This window comes from Gallus gallus, chromosome 13 (assembly GCF_016699485.2).
Source record: "Gallus gallus isolate bGalGal1 chromosome 13, bGalGal1.mat.broiler.GRCg7b, whole genome shotgun sequence".
NCBI lineage: Eukaryota > Metazoa > Chordata > Aves > Galliformes > Phasianidae > Gallus > Gallus gallus.
Window position 1 is genome coordinate 126427 of NC_052544.1, and position 22453 is coordinate 148879.

At 51.5% G+C, this 22453-nt stretch overlaps 2 protein-coding genes across 6 annotated transcripts; both read left to right on the top strand.

The window, feature by feature from the left end:
• The first annotated feature begins 290 nt into the window (after positions 1-290).
• On the top strand, positions 291-10100 carry LOC124417184 (rho GTPase-activating protein 32-like). Its single transcript, XM_046900512.1, has 2 exons — positions 291-374; positions 9556-10100. Exons 1-2 carry the CDS (start codon positions 320-322, stop codon positions 9822-9824), a joined length of 324 nt encoding a protein of 107 aa, XP_046756468.1. The 5' UTR covers positions 291-319; the 3' UTR covers positions 9825-10100.
• An 8296-nt stretch (positions 10101-18396) lies between these two features.
• Positions 18397-22433, top strand: APBB3 (amyloid beta (A4) precursor protein-binding, family B, member 3). Of its 5 annotated transcripts, XM_015293556.4 has the most exons (12): positions 18397-18503; positions 19526-19716; positions 20027-20103; positions 20307-20367; positions 20563-20703; positions 20878-21005; positions 21121-21126; positions 21208-21322; positions 21401-21494; positions 21570-21653; positions 21729-22090; positions 22172-22413. In XM_015293556.4, the coding sequence occupies exons 1-12, from the start codon at positions 18455-18457 to the stop codon at positions 22352-22354; spliced, it is 1491 nt and encodes a 496-aa protein (XP_015149042.2). In that variant the 5' UTR covers positions 18397-18454; the 3' UTR covers positions 22355-22413. The 5 variants fall into 5 exon arrangements, with proteins under 5 accessions (XP_015149042.2, XP_040502966.1, XP_040502965.1 ...); XM_040647032.2 differs by having other exon boundaries at positions 21570-22090; positions 22172-22417; XM_040647031.2 differs by having other exon boundaries at positions 21729-22417.
• Positions 22434-22453: the final 20 nt, after the last annotated feature.

A 22453-nucleotide genomic window follows, 5' to 3' on the forward strand; every position in this document is an offset into this window, starting at 1 on the left:
ACACAGAGCACCTGCCCCCGCCGAGCGAAAGCACTGAGCACCACAGAGGCCCCACAGGACCAACGCAGAGCGGCACGCAGACCCCCTCACCACCTTAACCCTGGCCCACACCCCGGTGCCTCCCCCGAACGCTCACTTGTAAAAGCTGAGACAGCGCTCGGAGCCCCGAGGCTGCCCCGCAACGTTGGAGTGGTGCGAGGCCCGGCACAACTTCCCCATGTCCACCTCCTCCTCGGGGCGCGGGGTGATGACGTCAGAGCACGGGGCGGTGCGTCACTATAGCAACGGACGGGCGCGTGCGCGCTGAGGCGCTGTTGCTATGGAGACGGTGTCACGCATGCGCTGTCGCCGTGGGGACGGCTTCACACGCTGCAGTGAGTGAGGGGGCACTGTCGCCGTAGCAATGCAGCCTGTACGCACGGCCTGAAGCCTGAGTGGGGCTCGAGGGGCAGTGGGGTGTGAAGAAGACGTGTGGGGGGGGAAACGGAAAGCCCTCAGGGATCTCCTGAGGAGGTGGGGAAGAGGTTGCAGGGGAAGGCAGAGCTCCGGGGATGGGGGCGGTGAGTGGGGCTGTGGGGCAGGAGATCTGCAGTGAGATGCAGTGAAACAGTGGGATCTGGGCAGAACATGGAGATATGGGAAAAGCTGCATGGGGATCTGGACAACACAGGCTGAAACAACATCTGGATCAACATCTGGACAACATCTAGACTGAAAAAAAAGAAGGGAAAGAAAGAAAAGAGTAAAAAGGATAAGAAAGAAAGGAAAAGAAAGACAAGAAAGGAAAGAAAGGAAGAAAGGAGAGAAAGAAGGAAAAACAGAAGAAAGGGAAGAAAGGAGAATCTCCATCCCCTGTTGGACGCAGAAAGGAACTTGGTGACCAAGGATCAGGATAAGGCTGAGGTACTTAATGCATTTTTTGCCTCAGTCTTTAATAGTAGGGCTAGTTGTTCCCTGAGCACACAGCCCCTTGTGTTGGTAGATAAGGATGGGGAAAAGAACAGACCCTGCATGATCCATGATGAGATGGTTTTGGACCTGCTTCGAAAGCTGGACACCCACAAGTCCATGGGGCCAGATGGATTGCACCCTGGAGTGCTGAGGGAGTTGGTGCATGTGGCTGCCAAACCACTCTCCATCATCCTTCAGCAGTCCTGGCTAACTGGGGATGTCCCGACAGACTGGAGACTGGCAGATGTGACACCCATCTTCAGAAAGGGCCAGAAGGATGATCCTGGTAACTACAGACCTATCAGTCTCACCTCAGTGCCCGGGAAGGTTACAGAACAGATAACCTTGGGAGCCATCATGGACCAGTCAACCAGGGGATCATGTGGCAATGAGGCACAGACTCAGATGTGAACGATCCAAATTATTTATTACCGGTTCTAACATCCCTTATATACATTCACAAGTTTTTTAACTCTTTTAACTTTCCCACCCACCTTTAAATGTCAACAAAACATTCCACAAACACTCCTTCACTGTGCACGCAGGCACTCATCCAGTCAGAGCCATCAGTCATTCCTGGACACGTGCCTTCCCTCCAATCAGGGTAATTATCACACGGCCATCACACAGCTTACTTGACTTGCTTTTCTCTTCTTTCTGGAGATATCCTTGGTTCTCAGCATTGCTTTCTCATGCTGTTTATCTCGCTCCTCAGCTGCTGCTCTGAACAGTCTTTCTTGTATTCCCACATGATCAGACCCAGTCAACATGGGTTCATGAAAGATAGTTCCTGATTGACAAACCTGATGTCATCCTATGACAAGGTGACCCACTTAGTGGATGAAGGTAAGGTTGTCGATATGGTCTACCTGGACTTCAGTAAAGCCTTTGATGCTGTCCCCCACATTATCCTCATGGAGAAGCTGGCTGCCCATGGTTTGGATGGGCATACACTCTGCTGGGTGAAATACTGGCTGGATTGCAGGGCCCAAAGAGTTGTGATCAGTGGAGTTAAATCCAGTTGGTGGCCAGTCACGGGTGGTGTCCCCCAGGGCTCAGTACTGTGGCCACTTCTATTTAACACCTTTATCAATGATCTTGATGAGGGAATTGAGCACACGCTCAGTAAGTTTGCAGACAACACCAAGTTGGGAGGGAGTGTTGATCTGCCTAAGGGAGAAAGGCACTACAGAGGGATCAGGATAGAGTGGATCGATGGGCCAAGGCAAACTGTGTGAGTTTCAGTAGGGCCAAGTATCGGGTCTTGCATTTTGGTCACAACAACCCCAAGCAACCCTACAGGCTTGATGAGGAGTGGCTGGAAAGCTGCCTGATGGAAAGGGACCTTGGGGTACTGATGGACAGTCAGCTGAATATGAGCCAGCAGTGTGCCCAGGTGGCCAAGAAGACCAATGGCATTCTGGCTTGGATCAGGAATGGTGTGGTGAGCAGGACTAGGGAAGTCATCCTGCCCTGTACTCGGCATTGGTGAGACCTCACCTCAAGTGCTGTGTTCAGTTTTGGGCACTTCAGTACAGAAAGGATATGGAGGTGCTGGAGCAGGTCCAAAGAAGGGCAACAAGGCTGGGGAAAGGCTTGGAGAATGTGCCCTATGAGAAGAGACTGAAGGAACTGTGTTGAGGAATGGCTCGACAGCCAAGGGGACCATGGGTCTCTTGGACGGTTGTATGAGCAGGACAGGCCTAATAGTTGGCAGGAGATACAATTGGAAAAGTACTAGCTTACTATGCTATGATGGCTCAGGGAGCAAGAACTTGCTGAGCTCGGGTGCTATGTGCACAACTCAGGCTAGAAGACCTTGAGGCTATGAAAGCACAAAGAGGAAGCTGAGGCTGCAGCTAAGATAAGGGGGAAGCTAGCCTGGGAAGAGATTGAGTAATGGAATACAAAGAACAATGTAATAATTAATGCTGTATCAGTAGCTATGCGAGCAAGATGTGTGACTCCACGGCCAATGGTATTGTAGAGCCGGGGGCTCTTGCCATGCTTCAACCAATTACAAGCTGACGCACATTCGCCACAACCTATATATGTGTGTAAGCAACAGATAATAAACGGAGATTCTGATGCACTCATGTTGGGTCATGTCATCACTCCCCACGTGGCTCGGCCAGTGAACTGACTAGATTTCAGTTTTCCAACCCTTGGGACTTTGCAACAACCTGGGATTGGGGCTCGCGGCAACCAAACCCTTGGGATTTCGCGACAACTTGGAGCTGGGGTTCGCGACAGAACTGAGGTTGTTTAGTCTGTGGAAAAGGAGGCTGAAGGGAGGCCTTATTGCTCTCTTCCAATACCTGAAAGGTGCTTACAGAAATGGTTGGTCTCTTCTCACTGGTGACAGGTGACAGGATAAGTGGAAATGGTATTCAAGTTGCACCAGGGTAAGTTTAGGTTGGATATCAGGAAAAACTTATTTACAGAAAGGGTTGTTAAGAACTGGAACAGGCTCCTCAGGGAGGTGGTTGAGTCATCATCCCTGGATGTGTTTAAAAACTGTTTGGATGTGGTGCACAGGGACACAATTTAGTGGTGCGTTGTTGGAGTTAGGGTAGTATGGTCAGGTTGCGGTTGGACTTGATGATCTTGAAGATCTTTTCCAACCTGAGCAATTCTATGATTCTATGCGATTTAACACCACCATTCTCGTGGGAGCTGTGTTGAGATGTGCAGTGTCTCTGGCTTCCCCAGAATTACTTTCTCCAGGCTGATTCACAGGTCCTGGCACTTCTTTAAAGGCAGGTACACATCTCTGTCCAGTTTTCTCACCAGCTCCTGCAGTGACATCTCTGACAGCTTTCTCCTCTCAGGAGGAACCAAGCAGTAGCGCGGCTGGGCTTAGTGGATGGGATGTGACAGGAGCACAGCCTGAACCAGAACTTGAATCATGAGTTCAGCTAACCACTGGCACTTGTTCTGTAGTCCTCCAGGTCCTCCAGAGCTGCGCTGAGTTCATTGAGCAGCATGGCATGCTGCAGGGGATATACTGCCTGTCCAGCATGGCATCCAAGATCCAGAAGCTACAGTAAGAGTGCTGCGACTGACACAGCTGTCAGTAGGGGCATGTGCCATGCTGCAGGTGTTCAGAGGCCTGCACTGTGGGGCAGCTCTGTGCAGGCAGCGTGCACTCAGCGGTGGTGTGCCAGGCTTGTGGCTGTTTGATAGGAACACAGGGTGTTCAGTAGACTTGCTAGGGCAGGAAGTTCTTCTTCAGGATGGAGCATTGGAAGGCTCTGGGACTGCAATGTCAGCGCTGTCAGCTTTCATTTCTGTTTCCTCTTGTTTGCAGAGCCCTTCTGACCAGCCCCTGCTCCTCCTTGCTGTTTTGGGCTCTTGGCATGATTGTAGACTAGGCAGCCAGTTGTCAACATAAATGGAAATACCTTAGCAAAAAGAACAGGTCTCCTTTTGGAAACATCTCGTCTAGCATGGCTCATGTGGTGTTGGTGACCAAGTGTTTATTTCTTCCTGTAAGTCAAGAACCCCTTCCTTTTCTTGACTGTATTTTGTATTGCTTTTTACTTGTAGTTTTCCTCTTTTTCAAACCCCTCTGCTCGTTGTTGTGTCCTTCTCTCCAGCCATGAATTTGACTCCAAGCAGGTTCCTGATCTAACCCAGGACAGCTATATCTGTGACATTCACAGGGTGAGCTCCCTGTTCTCAGTAAGTACAAGGCAATGTCTTTCATTCACCTCTTTCCTGGGCCTCTTGGCGTGGCCTGTCATATACACATACATCTGCACACCTTTTCTGGTCTTCATTCTGTTTCATTTGGGGTTTTTATAGAGATTGAGAGTGAGGACAACACCTGTCATATGGCAAAAACTTACAAGAGCAGCACCAGACAGATACGCTCCCACACTAGTAGCAACATTCCACAGATACAAGGACCAACAGAGAAGACCCCTAGTTTTCAAATTGATTCTTATACTCCAAAACTATGAACAACATCTACCCCCCAACTCACGTTTCCATTTCAGCTGCCTCAGAGTTAGCAAACAGACTGGATGAAGTACAAGAGCAGGTGTCTCTATTGATTAATCATGATGAACCCGTAATAGTATCAGAAACGTTTGACGAAGATCAGGATAAGCAAAGGGGCCTAATGAAAGAACTTATCAAACTAATGAAAATCCAATTAATTAAAGAAGATGGATCCCCCTCCTCACCTGTATCATCAAAAATTTCAGCTATTGAAGGCAAACGCTTTCCTGCTCGAGTGAGAAACAACAGTAGGACTGCATCGCGTGTTGCCTTATGGCATTACCTCTGTGACCATAGAGAAGACATGAGGAAGTGGCATGACCAAGATACTCCTGTACTGCGAGCACGGGTGAGAGAATTACAGAACAGACCAACCACCAGTGTAGTTGCTCCAGTTACCACAGGTAATGAATAGAGGGGCCCTGCCCTCAGTCAGGGGAGGGAGAGGGATAACAGAGTTTACTGGACTGTGTGGATCCGATGGCCTGGCACATCAGAACCACAGAAATATAAGGCACTGGTGGATACCGGTGCACAGTGCACTCTAATGCCCTCGAATCATGAAGGGACAGAATCAGTCCATATTACTGGAGTGACTGGGGATTCTCAAGAATTGACTGTGTTGGAGGCCAAAATAAGCCTCACTGGTAAAGACTGGCAAAAACACCCTATTGTGACTGGCCTAGGGGCTCCATGCATACTGGGTATTGATTACCTCAGAAGGGGGCATTTCAAGTATCCTAAGGGGTATCGATGGGCCTTTGGAATAGCTGCTGTAGATAAAGACAATAATTAAGCAGCTATCTGTTTTGCCTGGCCTGTCAGAAGATACGTCTGCTGTGGAGTTGCTGCAAGTAAAAGAGCAGCAGGTACCAATTGCCACAAAAGCAGTGCACAGACAGCAGTACCGAACCAAGAGGGATTCCTTGCTCCCCATTCATAAGTTGATTCATCAACTAGAGAGTCAAGGAATGATTAGCAGAACCCATTCACCTTTTAACAGCCCCATATGGCCAGTGCGTAAAGCCAGTGGAGAATGGAGGCTGACGGTAGACTACCGCGGCCTGAATGAAATCACACCCCCACTGAGTGCTGCTGTGCCGGACATGCTAGAACTCCAATATGAATTGGAGTCAAAAGCAGCCAAGTGGTATGCCACCACTGACATTGCTAATGCCTTCTTTTCCATTCCTCTGGCCACAGAGTGCAGGCCGCAATTTGCCTTCACCTGGAGGGGCGTTCAGTATACTTGGAACCGTTTGCCCCAGGGGTGGAAACACAGCCCATCCATTTGCCATGGGTTAATCCAAACTGTATTGAAACAGGGCAGTGCTCCTGAGCATCTGCAATACATTGATGATATTGTTGTGTGGGGCGATACAGCAGAGGATGTTTTTGAGAAAGGAAAGCAAATAATCCAAATTCTTCTGCAAGCTGGTTTTGCTATTAAGCGAAGCAAAGTGGAAGGACCTGCCCAGGAGATTCACTTCCTAGGTATAAAGTGGGAAGATGTGCGCCATCACATCCCAGCAGATGTGATAGACAAAATCACTGCCATGTCTCCACCCATTAATAAGAAAGAGACACAATCTTTTCTGGGTGTAGTGGGCTTTTGGAGAATGCATGTTCCAAACTATAGCCTTATTGTAAGCCCCCTGTATCAGGTGACGCGGAAGAAGAATGATTTTACATGGGGTCCTGAACAGCAGCAGGCTTTTGAGCAGATCAAACAGGAGATAGCCCGTGCTGTGGCCCAGGGGCCAGTATGGACGGGACAGGATGTAAAGAACATCCTCTACACTGCTGCTGGAGAGAAAGGTCCCAGCTGGAGTTTGTGGCAAAGAAGCTCTGGGGAGACCCGAGGCCGACCCCTGGGATTCTGGAGTCGAGCATACAGGGGGTCTGAAGAGTGCTACACTCCAACTGAGAAGGAAATCTCAGCCGCGTATGAGGGGGTTAGGGCTGCTTCCGAAGTAGTCGGTACTGAGACACAGCTCCTCCTGGCACGTCGACTGCAGTGCTGAACTGGATGTTTAAAGGGAAGGTTCCCTCCACCCATCACGCTACTGATGCCACTTGGAGCAAGTGGATTGCACTGATTACACAACGAGCTCAAATGGGGAACCTCAGTTGTCCAGGAATCTTAGAGGTGATCATGGACTGGCCTGAAGGTAAAAAGTTTGGAGCATCACCAGGAGAAGAGGTATCACATGCTAAAGAGGCCCCACCGTACAATGAACTACCAGAAAATGAAAAGAAATATGCCCTGTTCAAAGATGGATCGTGTCGTATTGTGGGGAAGTACTGCAGATGGAAAGCTGCTGTGTGGAGCCCCGTGCGACAAGTTGCAGAGGCCACTGAAGGAAAAGGAGAATCAAACCAATGTGCAGAGGTAAAGGCTGTCCACCTAGCCTTAGATGTCGCTGAACGGGAGGGGTGGCCAGTGCTTTATCTTTATACTGATTCATGGATGGTGGTGAATGCCTTATAGGGGTGGTTGCAGCAGTGGGAGCAAAATAACTGGCAATGGAGGGGTAAACCTATTTGGTCTGCTGAACTGTGGAAAAACATTGCTGCCCGAATAAAGAATATGGTTGTAAAGGTGCGTCACGTAGATGCTCATGTGCCCAAGAGTCGGGCTACTGAAGAACAGAAAAATAACCATCGGATAGATCAGGCTGTCAGAATTGAGGTGGCTCAAATAGACTTGGACTGGCAGAACAAGAGTGAATTATTTCTAGCTTGGTGGGCCCATGAGACCTTGGGCCATCAAGGAAGAGATGCAACATGTAAGTGGGCTAGAGACCGAGGGGTGGACTTACTATGGATGCTATTGCACAAGTTATTCATGACTGTGAAACATGCCATAATTAAACAAGCCAAGAGGATGAAACCTCTCCGGGAGGAAGGGCGATGGCAAAAGTATAAGTATGGGGAGGCATGGCAGATTGACTATATCACCTTGCCATGATCTTGTAGTGGTAAGCGTTATGTGCTCACCATGGTGGAAGCGACCACTGGGTGGCTTGAAACATATGCAGTACCCTATGCTACCGCCAGAAACACCATATTAGGTCTGGAGAAACAAGTTCTGTGGCGACATGGCACCCCAGGAAGAATTGAATCAGATAATGGGACTCATTTCAAAAATTCTCTTATAAATACTTGGGCCAAAGAACATGGCATTGAATGGATTTATCATATTCCCTATCATGCACCAGCTTCTGGTAAAATTGAACGATACAATGGGTTGTTAAAAACTATGCTGGAAGCAATGGGTGGTGGAACATTTAAGCACTGGGAGAAGCATCTGGCAGAAGCCACCTGGTTGGTCAACACTAGAGGATCTATCAATCGTGATGGTCCTACCCAATTCAGCTCCCTACATACTGTAGAGGGAGATAAAGTCCTGTAGTACGTGTAAAGAGCATGTTTAATGTTTACAACAAGTATCAGAAACTGAGATGTTTTTATTTCTACTATTATAAAAGTAACAGGGGAGACCATTCTGAGCCATCTTCAAAATGTTTAGTGCTTGTAAAACCAGCTGTGCAATTGCTGCTTTCTTCCCCATTGTGAGGGGATTGCTGTCAGGAAATAACCAGTTATCACAGGCACATCCAGCAAGGAGCTGCTGTGGCATGATGGGTGTATGGAGCAGCTGTCTTCCAACCTGTCCTCTGCAGCAGTTAGCATTTTGTAGGTTACTCTTCCCCAGCTTGCAGAACGAGTATCAAAAGTTGATACTCTTTTGTGAAAGAGTAAATGTGGGTTTAAAAAAAGGCAGAATGACATTGCTGACTGCAGATAAGCAACAACACAGACACCTGCCTCCCCCACAGTGAAAGCTGGAGTTGTTAATGAAGCAGCTTGTTCATGTGTGTCAGGCAGTAGTATCAGGACAATGCTCTTCAGACCTTTGTTTTCCTTCTGTATGGCAAACAGGTATACAGATTGTAAGGTAAATAGGTATACAGGTATAGGACCAGAGAGATTATCGCGTTTACAAAGGAGTAGTGAAATAAAGAGCTTATCCGTGTCCTGGGCTCATGGAAGGGCTCCAAGAGGGGTGATCTCCAGATAGAGATCCTTCCTTCTTGGGAGTCAGCCCTTAAATGGGGTCTGGGAGTCACTTCCGGTCACTCAGGTGAGATTGTGTTCACCTCTGCCCCTGCGGCTGACTCAGCGCTTGCCTCAGGTGGTCAGTCAGAGGTTCAGGCTGTGATTCAACAGTTCCCATACACCTTCTAAGGATTTTGTACAGCCGACCTCACCTGCTTTTCATTCCTTGCCATCTCCCCCTTTTTCTTCTAAGGTGAAAAAGTCAGCCTTGGAAGGAAATTGATTTCTGAGAAAGACTTAGAGTCACAGCACACTTAAATTAGTTTTGCTTTTGCAAACAGCTAATTTTCAGGCTAATTTGGACCTGATAACTGCTTTAGAAGGAGTTTGAGCACACTTAATTAACAGCTATTGCTAACCCCATACAGCGAGCATCTTGCATGCTGCTTGAAGCCTACTTGAAAAACAACACCAAGCCATTGCCTCCTTGGACAGTGAAAGTTTGACACTCACCCCTGTGTATCTGCTCATTCCTAGGTGAATCTAACTGGTTTCGACCCAGAAGACTCAGGCCCAGTAGTGGTGCACTGTGCACTTCCTTCAGTGGAGAGCTCTCAGGAAACACAAATCGCTGCAGTTCTGATGACAACTTTCCACATGACGACAACGATGGGGATAAGGAGCTCATCCACATTCCTGCCCTCATTTCTCCCAGCTCTGCTGAAGATGCTGACCTGAGCCCACCAGACATCGCAGTCGCCAGCCTGGATTGTGACCCAATGTCTTTCCACTGCAGCCCACCCTAAGCAGAGTCCAAGTGCCCAGACAGCAGCATCTCCATGAGGAGCAGGTCAGCATCACCAAGGAGAAGCTGAGACTCTTGGAGGAGGACTTAGCAGCCAGTGTGATGCAGTCATACTTCTCTCTGAATTCTGTGCTTGATTAATCTGAACTCTGGGGGGTGGGAAATTTTGGGTGGGATCAGAAACGACTGTTAGGATGGGAAGAGGTTGGGAAAATTGTCATTTGTCTTTTTCACTGCTTTCTATGTTAAATGATTAAATGTTTTCTGTTCACTTTGCTACACCTCTGCCTGCCTGCAGTCACTCATGCAGCACCAAAGCCCCCCCAGACCCCCATGCCCACCTCCAGGGCAGGACAGGGCAGCACAGAGGGCAGTGTCCCAGGGCCACCACCACCGGCTCCATCCCTCCCCTCCTCAGTCAGCACTGTGTGGGAATGTAGGGATGGGAAAGGATTGGGGTGGAAATTCTGGGAGAGCTGGCAGTTCCACCTGCAGAACAGGAGGCTCAGGGTGATCCCAGCAGCCATCAGTCCCTGCAGGGAAAGAAACAGTGGTCAAGAGCTGAGGCTCTGCACAATAATTTTGTATGGGCTTAACCATGGCAACCAAAGACATTGGTTTCCCTCAGAATAATCCCATAATCCCAGCACAGTGCAGGTGTCTCAGATGAACCCCCTGAGCTGACATCTGAGAGCTCCTGCTTCCTCCAGCTGAGCCATAAGAAAGCTAACTGTGCCCAGTGATTACAGCTTATGCAGGTGTTGTGAATATGCTCCCAAATCTTTTCCTTTTGTGATAATGTCTCAGCACTCTGATATCCTATCTCTGGCATGATCTGGAATGCTGCATCTCTTTGCATGCCTGTTTCCACAAACCCTCCTTCCTTTCTCTCTTTAGAAGTGGGGCGGCTCGGTTCCCTGTGTTTGGGAACAGCAGCCAGCAGGCTGCCAGAAAGCCAGCTGCACCTTGCAGCACACAGAGGGATGCAATGGGGATGAACCATCCTTACTGTCATGCAAAAGTGAGTTTCTTCAGTCCTCTGTCATGAAGTATGGAAGAATGAATTTTGAGTACTATTTCTGAATGGGTGCAGTGCTGTAGGGGATGTCAAGTAAGCCCCCGTGGAAGCACTGGAGAGGCCAACAGCAGCAGTTGATGGCAGCAGTGTGATATGAGTCTGTGTAAATGGTGGTGCCTAGAGCTGAGTGCATTCCTTTGAGAGGCAACAAATATGTATCTCAACTTCTGCACCTGACAGCATTTTGTTTGCTGATGTACCTTTGCTTTGCAGAATGTAGAGCTGTCAGGCAGACCGGGGTTCATTTGCTGCCAAATGAGCAGGAATGAGATCAGTAATGCTTTTTGTAAGTGCACTGAAGTTTAAACATCAGTTTCTGTTTTGGCTGTAAAACCAGTATCTTTTTTTCTTTTTTGGGGGGACATGGGCTAACAGGACAATACTGCTACTGGTGTCTGTGAAATCAACATACGACCTGTTGTTGTAGGAACGGAGCCTGTGCATCCACTGAATGGTGCTGGGGAAGGGGGGAAATGGAAAGCCTCCCCAGGTAAGAAGCTCTTGTGAGCTGTGGTGTGGGTACCTGCCTCTAAACAGGGCTGCATGCAGGGGTGTGTGAGATGGAGGAGAGAGGAAAGGACACTGTAGATCTGAGCTGACTGCAGAATTGGCACAACACTGTAGCAGCAGAAAGGCAAACTGAAGAAACTACGTTTGAAGACCAGAAGTTTGTGTCTGACTGTGCTCAAATCTTCCTCCAAAGAGATGTTGTTCAAGTATTTCTTGTTTCCTTTCTGTCAGAAACTGATGCCAGTGGCCTTCCACTGAAGCACAGCTGTGCAGAAAGGCAGGGGAGGAGCACCGAGTATGGCACAGCACAGACACACAACAGGGAGAGAGAGGTACAGACACACAACAGGGTTTGGTGCACTGTCTTTCTAGTTAGGCTTTCAGTCTGTTCTTTCCTGGGACTGTTCTCATTGCGTGTTGCTTGCGGTCTTAATCCCTGGGATTTACAGTTATCTTTCCTGTCCTGATTTGAAATGTGGACCCACAGTTTACACAAGATCCTAAGATCCATAACCATGAACACCCAAGATGAGATTTCCTAGTATTGTGGCCCATTTTGCAGACCAAAAGCAGTGCTGGACTGTCTTTCAATCCTGTTGCTTCTCCTTACTTGATGGTGACAGTGAGAGTTGCTGAGTCAAATGGAAAGAGCTGCATGAATACAGCACAACAAGTCCGTTCTGAAAGAACTCAACAAAGAACAGAATCCAAAGCTCATGTCCAGGCTGGAGGACTTCCTAGCAGAGCAGGTCCCAGTTCAGGGAGAAGACCTTTCCCTGCAGTGTACCCCCACTCTGTCTCCAAGATCCTGCCTGAAAGAAAGTGCAAGGGCTTGGAAGGAGCAAAACAAACAACAGAACAGCTGCCTGCCAACAAAAGAGTGAGGGGTGAGCACAACAGGGAGAAGGTTCTGAGGATGTGTCAAAGCAGTGACAGTGTGCCAGCCCCATCAGCACACCCTGGGCCTGCCACAGCACAGAGCTCCAAGCAAAGAGGTAAGAAGGTGCTGCGATACCCACTCTGGTGAGCTGCTGCCCTTAGCAAGACATTGAGTTTGCTTGGGGTTGGCTTTGCTTTTTCCTTCTCTGTAGAGGGGAAAAGAGTTGAAGGCTATGAAGTCCAAAAGCAGTGATGTGCCAGAATGCGTAATCCCATCTTTTTCCATTCACTCCATGATGGTCTTCTGTGAGTCCCACTGGAAATTTTGTTCACTGAGAGGCCTCCTAGTCCAATTTCAAAATGAAATTATCTTTTTTCTTACTTCATAGCAATAAGAACAAGAAGAGGACAAAAAGAGAGGAGAATGGAAATAATGAAGGCTTCTCTGAGAGCTGCTGCTGCATGTGCAGAGGTGAGTCCTTGGAGAACACAGACACATTCTCTTGTTGTTCTCATTGCCTCCATCTGTCAGACATGAAAGAGATTGTAAAGTCCCGAGGGAAGCGATGTAAAAGGAAAACACCAGCTGTGTATTTGAGGAAATCACACTATCAGTGAGGGCTGCCTACGGGAGCTTGGATGCCTTCCTCTGGCTCGAGAAGGACATGGTTGGTAATGGCCAGAGGGTTTTGCTGGGATAAAAAGGTTTGCCATGTCAGGAACTGCAACCTTTGAAACCACATTCCCACAGCAGAGCATGAATCTTACCATAGGCAGCATTCTGGAAGTTTACTGATCAGACTTTCTTAATAAGATCTCCCTAGATTGTTTCTATAGATAGATATATATATACCTATATTTCTATAGACAGATCGTATCTCTATACTTGCTCTGTTTCTTTCCAGTCCTCTACAGTGAACAGCCTTGTGGAGATGATGCAGAAGCTGCAGCTGAAAGACTGAGAGGAGGAGTGTCAGAAGGCAGCACTGCAAGTTCCGCCCAACTCGGCACTCCAAGTCTTTTTCTACTGCTGTCAGTCAATAAGCTGATTTGTCCAGCAGCATTCCGTGAGCTGCTGCACGGCCTCCACGCTATTCATCTTGCTGCACTCAGTCAGAATTCCCACAGCTCCACCAGGAAATGCTGCAGTTTATCGAAGCAATGGATGCACCAATCCTTTGCATTGCCCACAAATGCATTGTCTGCAAAGCACATGCAAAGAACTGTGAGCAGCACAGCCTGGCCATGAGCACACTAAGTTAGAGAACAGTTCTATGGAGATGTCTGAGTTTTCCTGGGGAAGCATTGAGCATAACTGAACATGTGCACCTCACCCTGCAGCGTCTCTGCTGGGGGAAGTGAGGCTCCACCAGCCGCCTGATCCCAGGAGGCAGAGTTGGGAAGTTCTCCCAACTTCCTTGCAATGGTTGCTTCCCTCATCTTCCCCCCTCTCTTCAGTCTTTGTTATACTACTTCTTATTCTACAGGTGGAGCTTGAGTGACTCTCATCGTGGCATACCTTTGTTGTGGGTTGTCTCACTTTGCTTTTAAAAGCCTAAGCTAAAAACTTCAGAGTGCACACTAAATGAGGGGTCAAAGCCCATGGAAGTGGAGAACTTTTGGGATGGAGGTGTTGTTTGGTTCTATAATGAGTGTATAATGGGCAAAGTTCACCAAAAGGATGGCATTTTGTCTACAAATGACAGACTTTTTTTGAGAGTAGCAGAAATCCCTGGCTTTAGTTCGATTACATTTTGGTGTATAGAGCTCATTATATGAGTCTTTTCTGCTTGGCTCTTCTTGAAGGAAGAATGCTTCTTGGTGAGCCTGTGCAAAGTTTTTGGATGCTGGAAATCAGTGATGAGAAATTCATTATTAAAATGAAGTAACTGCCTTTATGCATACTTTCTTGTTATTCCTTTTTCCTTACCCCTGCATATAGAAGAAGTGGCCCACTGCTTCATGAAGGCTTTCAAACACCAGTAAGTTGGAAACTACTGATGCCTGCTTTATCAGTTATTTGCAAAAGGATTTGTCACGGCTTTGAGGGGCATTTATCCCACATTCAGGGGGACGTCCATTCCCCACCCCTTCCTTCCTCATGAAGCCAGTAGAGAAGTGGAAAGGAGGGATTATGGTTCAACAGAGATAGAAGTAAACTAATTTACTAGAAGTGTTAAAGGAATGTGAGATTATACAGTATAAAAAGAGTCAAGGGTAATAAATAAAACAAACAGGAACAGGAAAGTCTCTGAACCATTCTGCACTGTCAGCTGACCAGGTGGAAAGGAAGTCCTCACATTCACAACATTGCATTTTTTTTAATTCATATCATAGAATCATAGAATCACCAATGTTAGAAATGACCTTCAAGATCATCCAGTCCTATTATCTGCCTATCACCAGTAGTTCTCACTAAACCACATCCCTCAACACAACATCTAAACATTCTTCGAACACCTCCAGGGTCGGAGACTCCCCCCCCTCCTTGTGCACAGCACCTGACCACTCTTTCAGAGAAAAAGTATTTCCTAATGTCCAACCTGAATCCCCCCTGGCACAATTTGAGGCCATTCCTTCTCGTCCTATCACTATTTACACGTGAGAAGAGGCTAGCCTCCACCTCACCACATTCTCCCTCCAAGTAGTTATAGAGAGTAATAAAGACCCTGAGCCTCCTCTTCTCCAAATGGAACAATCCCAGCTCCCTCAGCCACTCCCAATAAGTCGTGCACTCCAGATCCCTCACCAGCTTTGTTGCCCTCCTCTGGACACGCTCCAGGGCCTCAGTGTCTGAGGGGCCCAAAACTGAACACAGTACTTGAGGTGCAGCCTCACCAGAGCTGAGTACAGGGGGATTACCATCTCCTGCTCCTGTGCTATTTCTGACATAAGCCAGGATGCCACTGGCTTTCTTGGCCACTTGGGCACACTGCTGGCTCATGTTCAGCCAAGCACTGATCAACACTCCCAGGTCCATTTCCTGTACAATTCTTCCAGCCACTCTGCCCCAAGCCTGTAGCGTTGCCTGGGATTGTTGTGTCTGAGGCACAGGACCTGGTCCTTGGTCTTGTTGGACTTCATCCCATTGGTCTCAGCCCAGCCTGTCCAGGTCCCTCTGTAGGGCCTTCTTACCCCCAGGCAGAATGACACTTCCTGCCAACTTGGTGCCATCTGCAAACTTACTGAGGGTGCACTCTGTGCCCTCATCCAGGTCATCAGTAAAAATACTGAAGTGTATATATATATATATGAATATATTCATGAATATATGTATATATTCATAATACCCATATTATCCTTGTTCATATACCCTTATTATAAGAAGGGGGGGGGTGGGTATTGCAGAGTTTAGGAGTCAGTCCAATAGTTAGCAGTCAACATTCCAGCAAAGCTTCAACAAATTTAAATTAATGGAGGGAAAAAAAAAAAAAAATTCCAGCAGAGGAAGTTTCTCAGGGAGAGAGAGGCTTTCTTTTGGGTAGAAATCAGACTTTTTTAATACTATAGAGACTTAAGAAGCATATGACACAACTGGATAATGCAACCACTTCAGGTAAAATACAATAGACACTGTTAATATCCATCTTCCTTGTGAGACAGACAAGAGATTATGGTTCTTCTTATATTCTCTTCAATACTTTTTTTCCCCCTAGGCTATTTCCACTTTCTGAGAAGATAACTTTTTTTAAATTTCTTTTTATATCCTCATCGGTGGTACATGCCTGCCATCCTATTTCTTTCCCAAGTACATTTCAAACCAAACCCAGATCCCACTTTTGTCAGAGTCAACACCAGAAAATAGTGACTTACAGAATTACTAGATGTGTCATGCATTTCCCTGAGGAGAAGAAGGTAAATCTGCTTCATGTGTGTAAAGGGAGGTGTAAAGGGAAGGCTCTATTGGGCAGCTGGCCTTCACTGCTGCTAAGTCCCAGAGCCATGCAGTATTGCCTGCTGCAGACAGTAATAAAAGTGTCACTGTAAGTGCTGTTGGGGAATGGAGATGTGGGATGTGGTCAGTCCAAAACATTTTACCTCTGCCACTCCTTCATCCTCAGGCTCTTCCTCTGCTTCAGCACAAGGTCCCTTCCATGGGATGCAGTCCTTCACAAAATGAGATTCCCCCAATTCAAAATTCTTCAAGACCATCCCCAGCATGGGTCCATACAATGGGGTACAAACAGTGCAAACCAGTGGCGTGTCCTTTCTCAAGCTGGCCAGAATGGCCTCTTATCTAACAAAGGGTAGCTTCTGAGCTCAGCTCACAGGTGTCTCCCCTGCTATGACCTCCTACCAAAACCTTGCTACATGAAACCGATACAGATGTAAAGGATGCATCTAACACGATGAGTCCCATCTCCAAGCCATGTTAATTTGGGGTGCATTGTGCTGCACAGCATGACAATGTGAGCATATCCCACTATCAGAAATCATAGAATCACAGCATACCCTGGGTTGGAGGGATCCATAAGAATCACTGAGCTGGGTCCACACAGGTCCACCAAATAATTAAACCATGTATCCAAAAGCACTGCCCAACAGTTTCTTGAACACTGACAGGCCTGGGACCATGACTGACCACCTTTCAGCAAGACATTTTTTTTTCCTAATATCCAATCTGAGTTTCTCTTGATACAGCTTTAAATCATTCCCCTGCAATCTATCACTGCCCACCAGAGAGCAGAGACAGTCATCTCCCTCTCTGCTCACCCTCATAAGGATGTTTTGGATAGCAGTGAGGCCATCCTCCAGCATCCTCACTGCCAGGGTCCCTGCCATGCGTACTTCATGGAACTGAAAACAGGTCCCAACCTAATGCACTTTCAGAAAGTCCCGTGATTTAATATACAAGAAAGGTCCCTAAAATCTGAATAAATAAATAAATACATACATATCAAAGTATCAAAGTCATCTAGGTAATAACAGATTAAGATTCTTATGGTGTTATTTACCACCAAGCTGATAGAAAGACAATCTTGCTCATTTGGCCTCATTTGTTGTATTCCCAAGTGTGTGAATAAGCAGCACAATGGCTTACTACTATCCCACCTCACAGAGTCACTGGATCTCCCCGGAAGCAGCAACCCTCTTTTCCACTATGCTGATATCAGAAAAAGTTTGTCCATTGCTAAAGATTTGTCTCTTCTTCATTTGGGGCTGGGAGTGGGTTCTGTGTTAGGCAGAGACTGACAGACCTCTAAAAAGGAGACCCCAAAGACAGGTTCACTCACAGGCACAGAAAAATGTTGTAGTGCACAGAACTACATTTCACAAGCAATGTTCCTTATCGGGCACCTAAACTTTTGGGAGAATTGTCTGTAACAGCACATGAAGGGATCCATGGGGGAAATCAAAGTGTACAGCAGATGCATAGGGAGCTTTTGTCCCCAGGTACTGAGCATCAGCTAGAACTGCCGGCTCAAGACAGCAAGGAAAACAGAAGTATCACACTAGGGACACAAAGCTCCAGACCCCTGGTGACAAGGGGAATACGGCAAGCACCCACATCCAGGTGTCCTCAGCACTGCCTGGAAGGGACTGGACCACAGGCAGTTATGTTTCAGTGATGTTCAAATTCTCCCCATTTCCCTCTAAGCAGGGAGGATCTGAGCATGCGTGAGAGAGAATGAATGCAGAATAAGCACAGACGAAGGGGAGAAGAGGAGATCTGTGAGAGAGGGAGGGGAGCGGAGAAAATGTAAAGGGTGCGTGGGGGGGAGAGGAACGAACCTAAGGGCACACAAAACAGAATAAAGCCGATCTGAACCCACTACCACACTCAAATCCTCCAATCTAGTTCCCAGATACCCCCATTGACACTCAGACATCCCCCTTCTCGCACCTAGAAACGCACCTTCCACACACACTGAAATCAAGTAACCCTGCCATGCACCCAAACGCCGCCTCGCGTTTCCAAAAGCCGCTGCAGCACCTCCCTCGCACACCGCGCCGTTCCCCATCACCCCTCCTCGCATTCGCCCTTCCCACGTCCAAACGTCCCCGCCCGCAGCCGGGCACCGCCGCCGCCGCCGCCCCTCCCGCCCCGCTCCCCACCACCCCTTCCCTGCGCTCGGGCTCCCTCAGCGGCCGACCGCGTCCCCGCGCCCCGCCCCCGCCGCAGCCACCGCTCGGGCCGCACCTACGGGGCGGCAGCCGGGGCCATGCTGGGCAAGGACTACATGCTGGCCATCATCCTCGTCAACTGCGACGGTCAGCCGCGCGGGGGGCGGCCGGGGGGGAGCCGTGGGGAGCGGAGTGGGGCACGCGCGGGGCCGAGCGACAGCGGCCGCTGTCCGCGGTGCTGAGCTCGCGGCGCTCGTCCCGGGCAGGGGGTGGCGCGGCCCGGAAACCTCTTCCTGTGCAAGCAGGGGCCGGGGTGGCGGCACCTCCCTTCGCGCTCTCCTAAGGACGGGTAGGGCACTTCGCGCTCCGAACGGAGCTGGGAGCCGCGAGACCCCCCCCCTCCCTCGCCGCGATGTAAAGGCCGCAGAGGCGGGCTGGGCCCCGGCGAGGAGGCCGCGGAGGAACAGCGCGTCCGAGCGCTGCTGAACCGAGCTCAGACAAGGGGTGCTGGAGGAACCCTGATAGCGGACGGGGACGGGGTCCCGCGCTGGGAGCGTTCGCTGTCCAGCGGGAGGCTCGGTCTAGCCAATGGCAGCCAGAGCACCGTCACTGGCGGATGGCACGATGCCCGCCCTTCCTGGCAGAACCGCTCCGGGGAACAAGCAGCGCAGGGGGCACGATGACCTCTGTATTTTTAGCCGCAGACCCAGGAGCAGATCCCGTTACTTATCTGCACCGTGGGCTTGTTCTCTCGATCTCACCAGGGCTTGCAGGAGAGGGCCATTGCCTTTCCCTGGCCATGCTGGGAGAAAGCCAGTCCTGGCATCCTGCACTGCTGGCAGAGAGCTAGGAGCTGCGTGATGGTGAGGATGTCCCTGGGCCATGCCTGGGCACCCCAGCTCGGTGCCTCCCCGGCTGGGCCATCCCACCTCTCAGGCTGCCAATGAGGCAACTGCCTGTGCCAACCATGGTGCAGGGATCTCCTGCTGCTGAAGCTGCTCTGCCATCTCTGTCTTGCTCAGCACTCCCCTGCTCCATGCTGGGGCACCGGGTTGTGGCCCAGAGGCCACTGCGCAACCCTTTCCCCACCAGCTTATTGCTTTACTGCTGCTTGCAGCCAGGAGCAGCTGTGGGAGCTTTCCCCCTTGCCTCACCCTGTCTCTGCATAGACAATCTCTGGAGTGACCAGAGCCTGGAGACGGACCCTGACCTTCCTCCCGGCTGGAGAAAAATCCATGACTCTCTGGGCACCTACTACTGGCACGTGCCCACAGGCACAACACAGTGGCAGCACCCTGCTCGCTCTACCAGCCCAGGAGGGTGCCTGGAGGCTGATGAAGAGGAGACGCTCCAAGAAACGGTACGGGACACGGGCAGGGAAGGAAGGGCTGGTGTTGGATCCCAGCAGCTAGGGTGCAGACGCAGGATTCTCTGGATACTTTGTGCAGCCTCCCACTGTAGCAGGACACTCTCTGTCAACCCAAAGTCCTGCTCAGCCCATTCCTGGCCAGGGTGAAGTCCCTTGAAGGACTTCAGGAAGCCCCATAGTGGCCCCACCCCATCCATCCTACCAGGCTGTCCATGAGCTGAGATTGCTGTCCCAGAAGGGAGGCCTCCTACGGGTGTCTCTGCAGACATATACTCTCCTGACAACCCCTCTTCTCTCTCAGGACTGCCAGGCCTCTGTGGTGAAGCACACATCAAAAGCCAGGCCTGTTCCCAGCCCCATGGCCTCGCTGACCAGGAGGTAAGCCTGCCCCCGTGCTCTGCTGGCTTGTGGCTGGGGAAACTCAGGGTCCCACCTACTGAGGCCAGAAGTTTGAGCTGGCATCATAGTGGGATGCTGCCCAGACAGCAGTGCGGGGTTGTTCCGCTGCTCCTTGGGGCACTCAGGGTCAGAAATGCTGAGCAGGAGCTTTCCCCTCCCCACCTCATCCCATCCCTTCACAGGACCTCGCTGACATGGCAGGGAGATGACTTCCAACAGTGTGGCGCAGAGCCCAGCTCCAAGGTACTGCATTCAAGGCACTTCCCTGCACACGCACAGCCTGAGGGCTCCCTGCACTGCCATGTACCAGCTTGCTGGGGATGGCACAGGAGCTGACAGGCACCAGGGTGGGAGCAAGGCTGGCCACATAGGCACAGAGAGAGGCACAGGATAGGGCTACGCCAGCCTGGCAAAGAGCCCCAATATCTCTCTGCTCAGTGCTTTGCTGTGCGTTCGCTGGGCTGGGTGGAGATCCCCGAGGAGGACCTAGCGCCTGGCAAGAGCAGCATTGCTGTCAACAACTGCATCCAGCAGCTCTCCAACAGCCAGGGCCGAGGCTCTGCAGACAGCTGGGGAGAGGTGAGCTGCACAGCAGACCCCACCACCACTGAGCTCCACGGAGGGCAATGCTGCAGGATGGGGCTGTCCCCACCCTCGGTGTAGTTCTGGGCCGGGCATGGGGCAGTAGTTCTGGGACATGGGACATGTGCAGCGAGGCCGCTACAAGGTAAGGGTGCCCCTGGCTCTCCACAGGGCCAGGACCTGGTGATGATCCTGAAGAAGGACACCATGAGCCTGGTGGACCCTCTGGACCACAGCCTCATCCACTGCCAGCCCATCCTCAACATCCGCGTCTGGGGCGTCGGCTGCAACAAGGGCAGGTGCGGAGGCGCAGGACAGGGTTGTGGGTGAGCCGCAGCCCCACCGCTCGGCCTCGAAGGGCCCAGGCATGAACTGACCACCCCACTCTTCCCCCCACCGCCACGCCACACGCAGGGACAGGTAACTGCAGGTAAAGCTGTGCGGGGCCGAGTGAAGCGCTGCCTCTGCTGGGGCTACGCTCAGTCCTCCACGGCCTCGCAGGGACTTCGCCTTTGTGGCGAGTGACAAGGACACCTGTGTGCTCAAGTGCCACGTCTTCCGCTGCAACGTGCCCGCCAAGGGCATCGCCAAGGCACTGCACGGGATGTGCTCCCAGGTGCGCTCCGCGGAGCTCTCTCGTCGGGCCGCCCCGGGAGAGCGGGCCGCGCACAAACCGGACCACCATCCCTGGCAGATCGTGGCGGAGCGCGCAGCAGCCGGCAGCGGACCTTCACCGCACAGCGCCGCGCTGGAGCCCATCTCCGCCGCAACGTGGCCCCTGCGTACAGGTACCGAGCGCGCCCTGGGGGGATTCGGGGACCGGACTGGGGCAGGGGTCCCGCTCACCGCTCGTGTCCCGGCAGCGGACGTCCAGGACGCCGTAGGGAGGCCGCCCCGGCGCTACGAGGCGTTGTACATCGGCAGCCGGCCCGTGCCCAGGGCCATGGGTAAGGTCGCCCCGCCGCGCCGCGCCCCGCCCCGGCCCGCAGCGGGCGGGGAGCACCGCGCGCCTCTCCCCGCAGGGATGGACGTGCTGAACGCCGCCATCGAGCAGCTGCTGGCGGGCCCCGGGCGGAACAGCTGGACGCCCGCCCACGTCTGCGTGTCCGACACGGCCGTGCGGGTGCGGCGGGCGCAGGTGGGACCGGGGCGGGGCCGGGGGGGGCGCGGCGGGGTCGAGGCGGGGCCGGCGCGGCGCCCGCAGGAGGAGGACGAGGCGCACGTGTGGCAGTGCGAGGTGCGCTACGTCACGTTCCTCGGCGTGGGCCGCGACGCGCACACCTTCGCGCTGATCGCCGACACCGGGCGGCGCTTCCAGTGCGCGGCGTTCTGGTGCGAGCCCGACGCGGGCACCATCTCGGAGGCGGTGCAGGCAGCCTGCATGGTGAGCGGGGCGGCACGGGGCGACGGGGAAGCGGATCCGGATCCGGAGCCGCCCGCCGCCACGCCGCCCGCGTCCCCGCAGGTGCAGTACCAGAAGTGCCTCGTGGCTGCCGCGCCGGGGCCGAAGGCGAAGCGCGCGGCCGCCGCGGGGGCGAAGGCGGGCGGGGGCAGCGGCGGCGCGGCGGGGCCCGGTCCGCGGAAGCGCGGGGTGCTGTCGCTGCTGGAGGCGTTCCGCCAGCGGCATGCGCTGCTGCACCTACCCTAACGCGGGCCCGCGGGGCTCGGCCGGACCGCGCCCCTCCGCCGCCCGCCAATAAAGCTCCGCATTCAGCTCCGCCTCCGCTTCGCTCCGCCCTCGATTCCG

Excerpts from the sequence above, each read along its gene's own strand:
- LOC124417184 (XM_046900512.1), top strand. The coding sequence starts at position 320 with ATGGAGACGGTGTCACGCATGCGCTGTCGCCGTGGGGACGGCTTCACA. Across the intron at positions 375-9,555 it reads GGACGGCTTCACACGCTGCA|GTGAATCTAACTGGTTTCGA; the intron begins GTGAGTGAGGGG and ends GCTCATTCCTAG.
- APBB3 (XM_040647030.2), top strand. The coding sequence starts at position 18,455 with ATGCTGGGCAAGGACTACATGCTGGCCATCATCCTCGTCAACTGCGAC. Across the intron at positions 20,104-20,306 it reads ATGGCCTCGCTGACCAGGAG|GACCTCGCTGACATGGCAGG; the intron begins GTAAGCCTGCCC and ends ATCCCTTCACAG. Across the intron at positions 21,323-21,400 it reads TGCACGGGATGTGCTCCCAG|ATCGTGGCGGAGCGCGCAGC; the intron begins GTGCGCTCCGCG and ends CATCCCTGGCAG.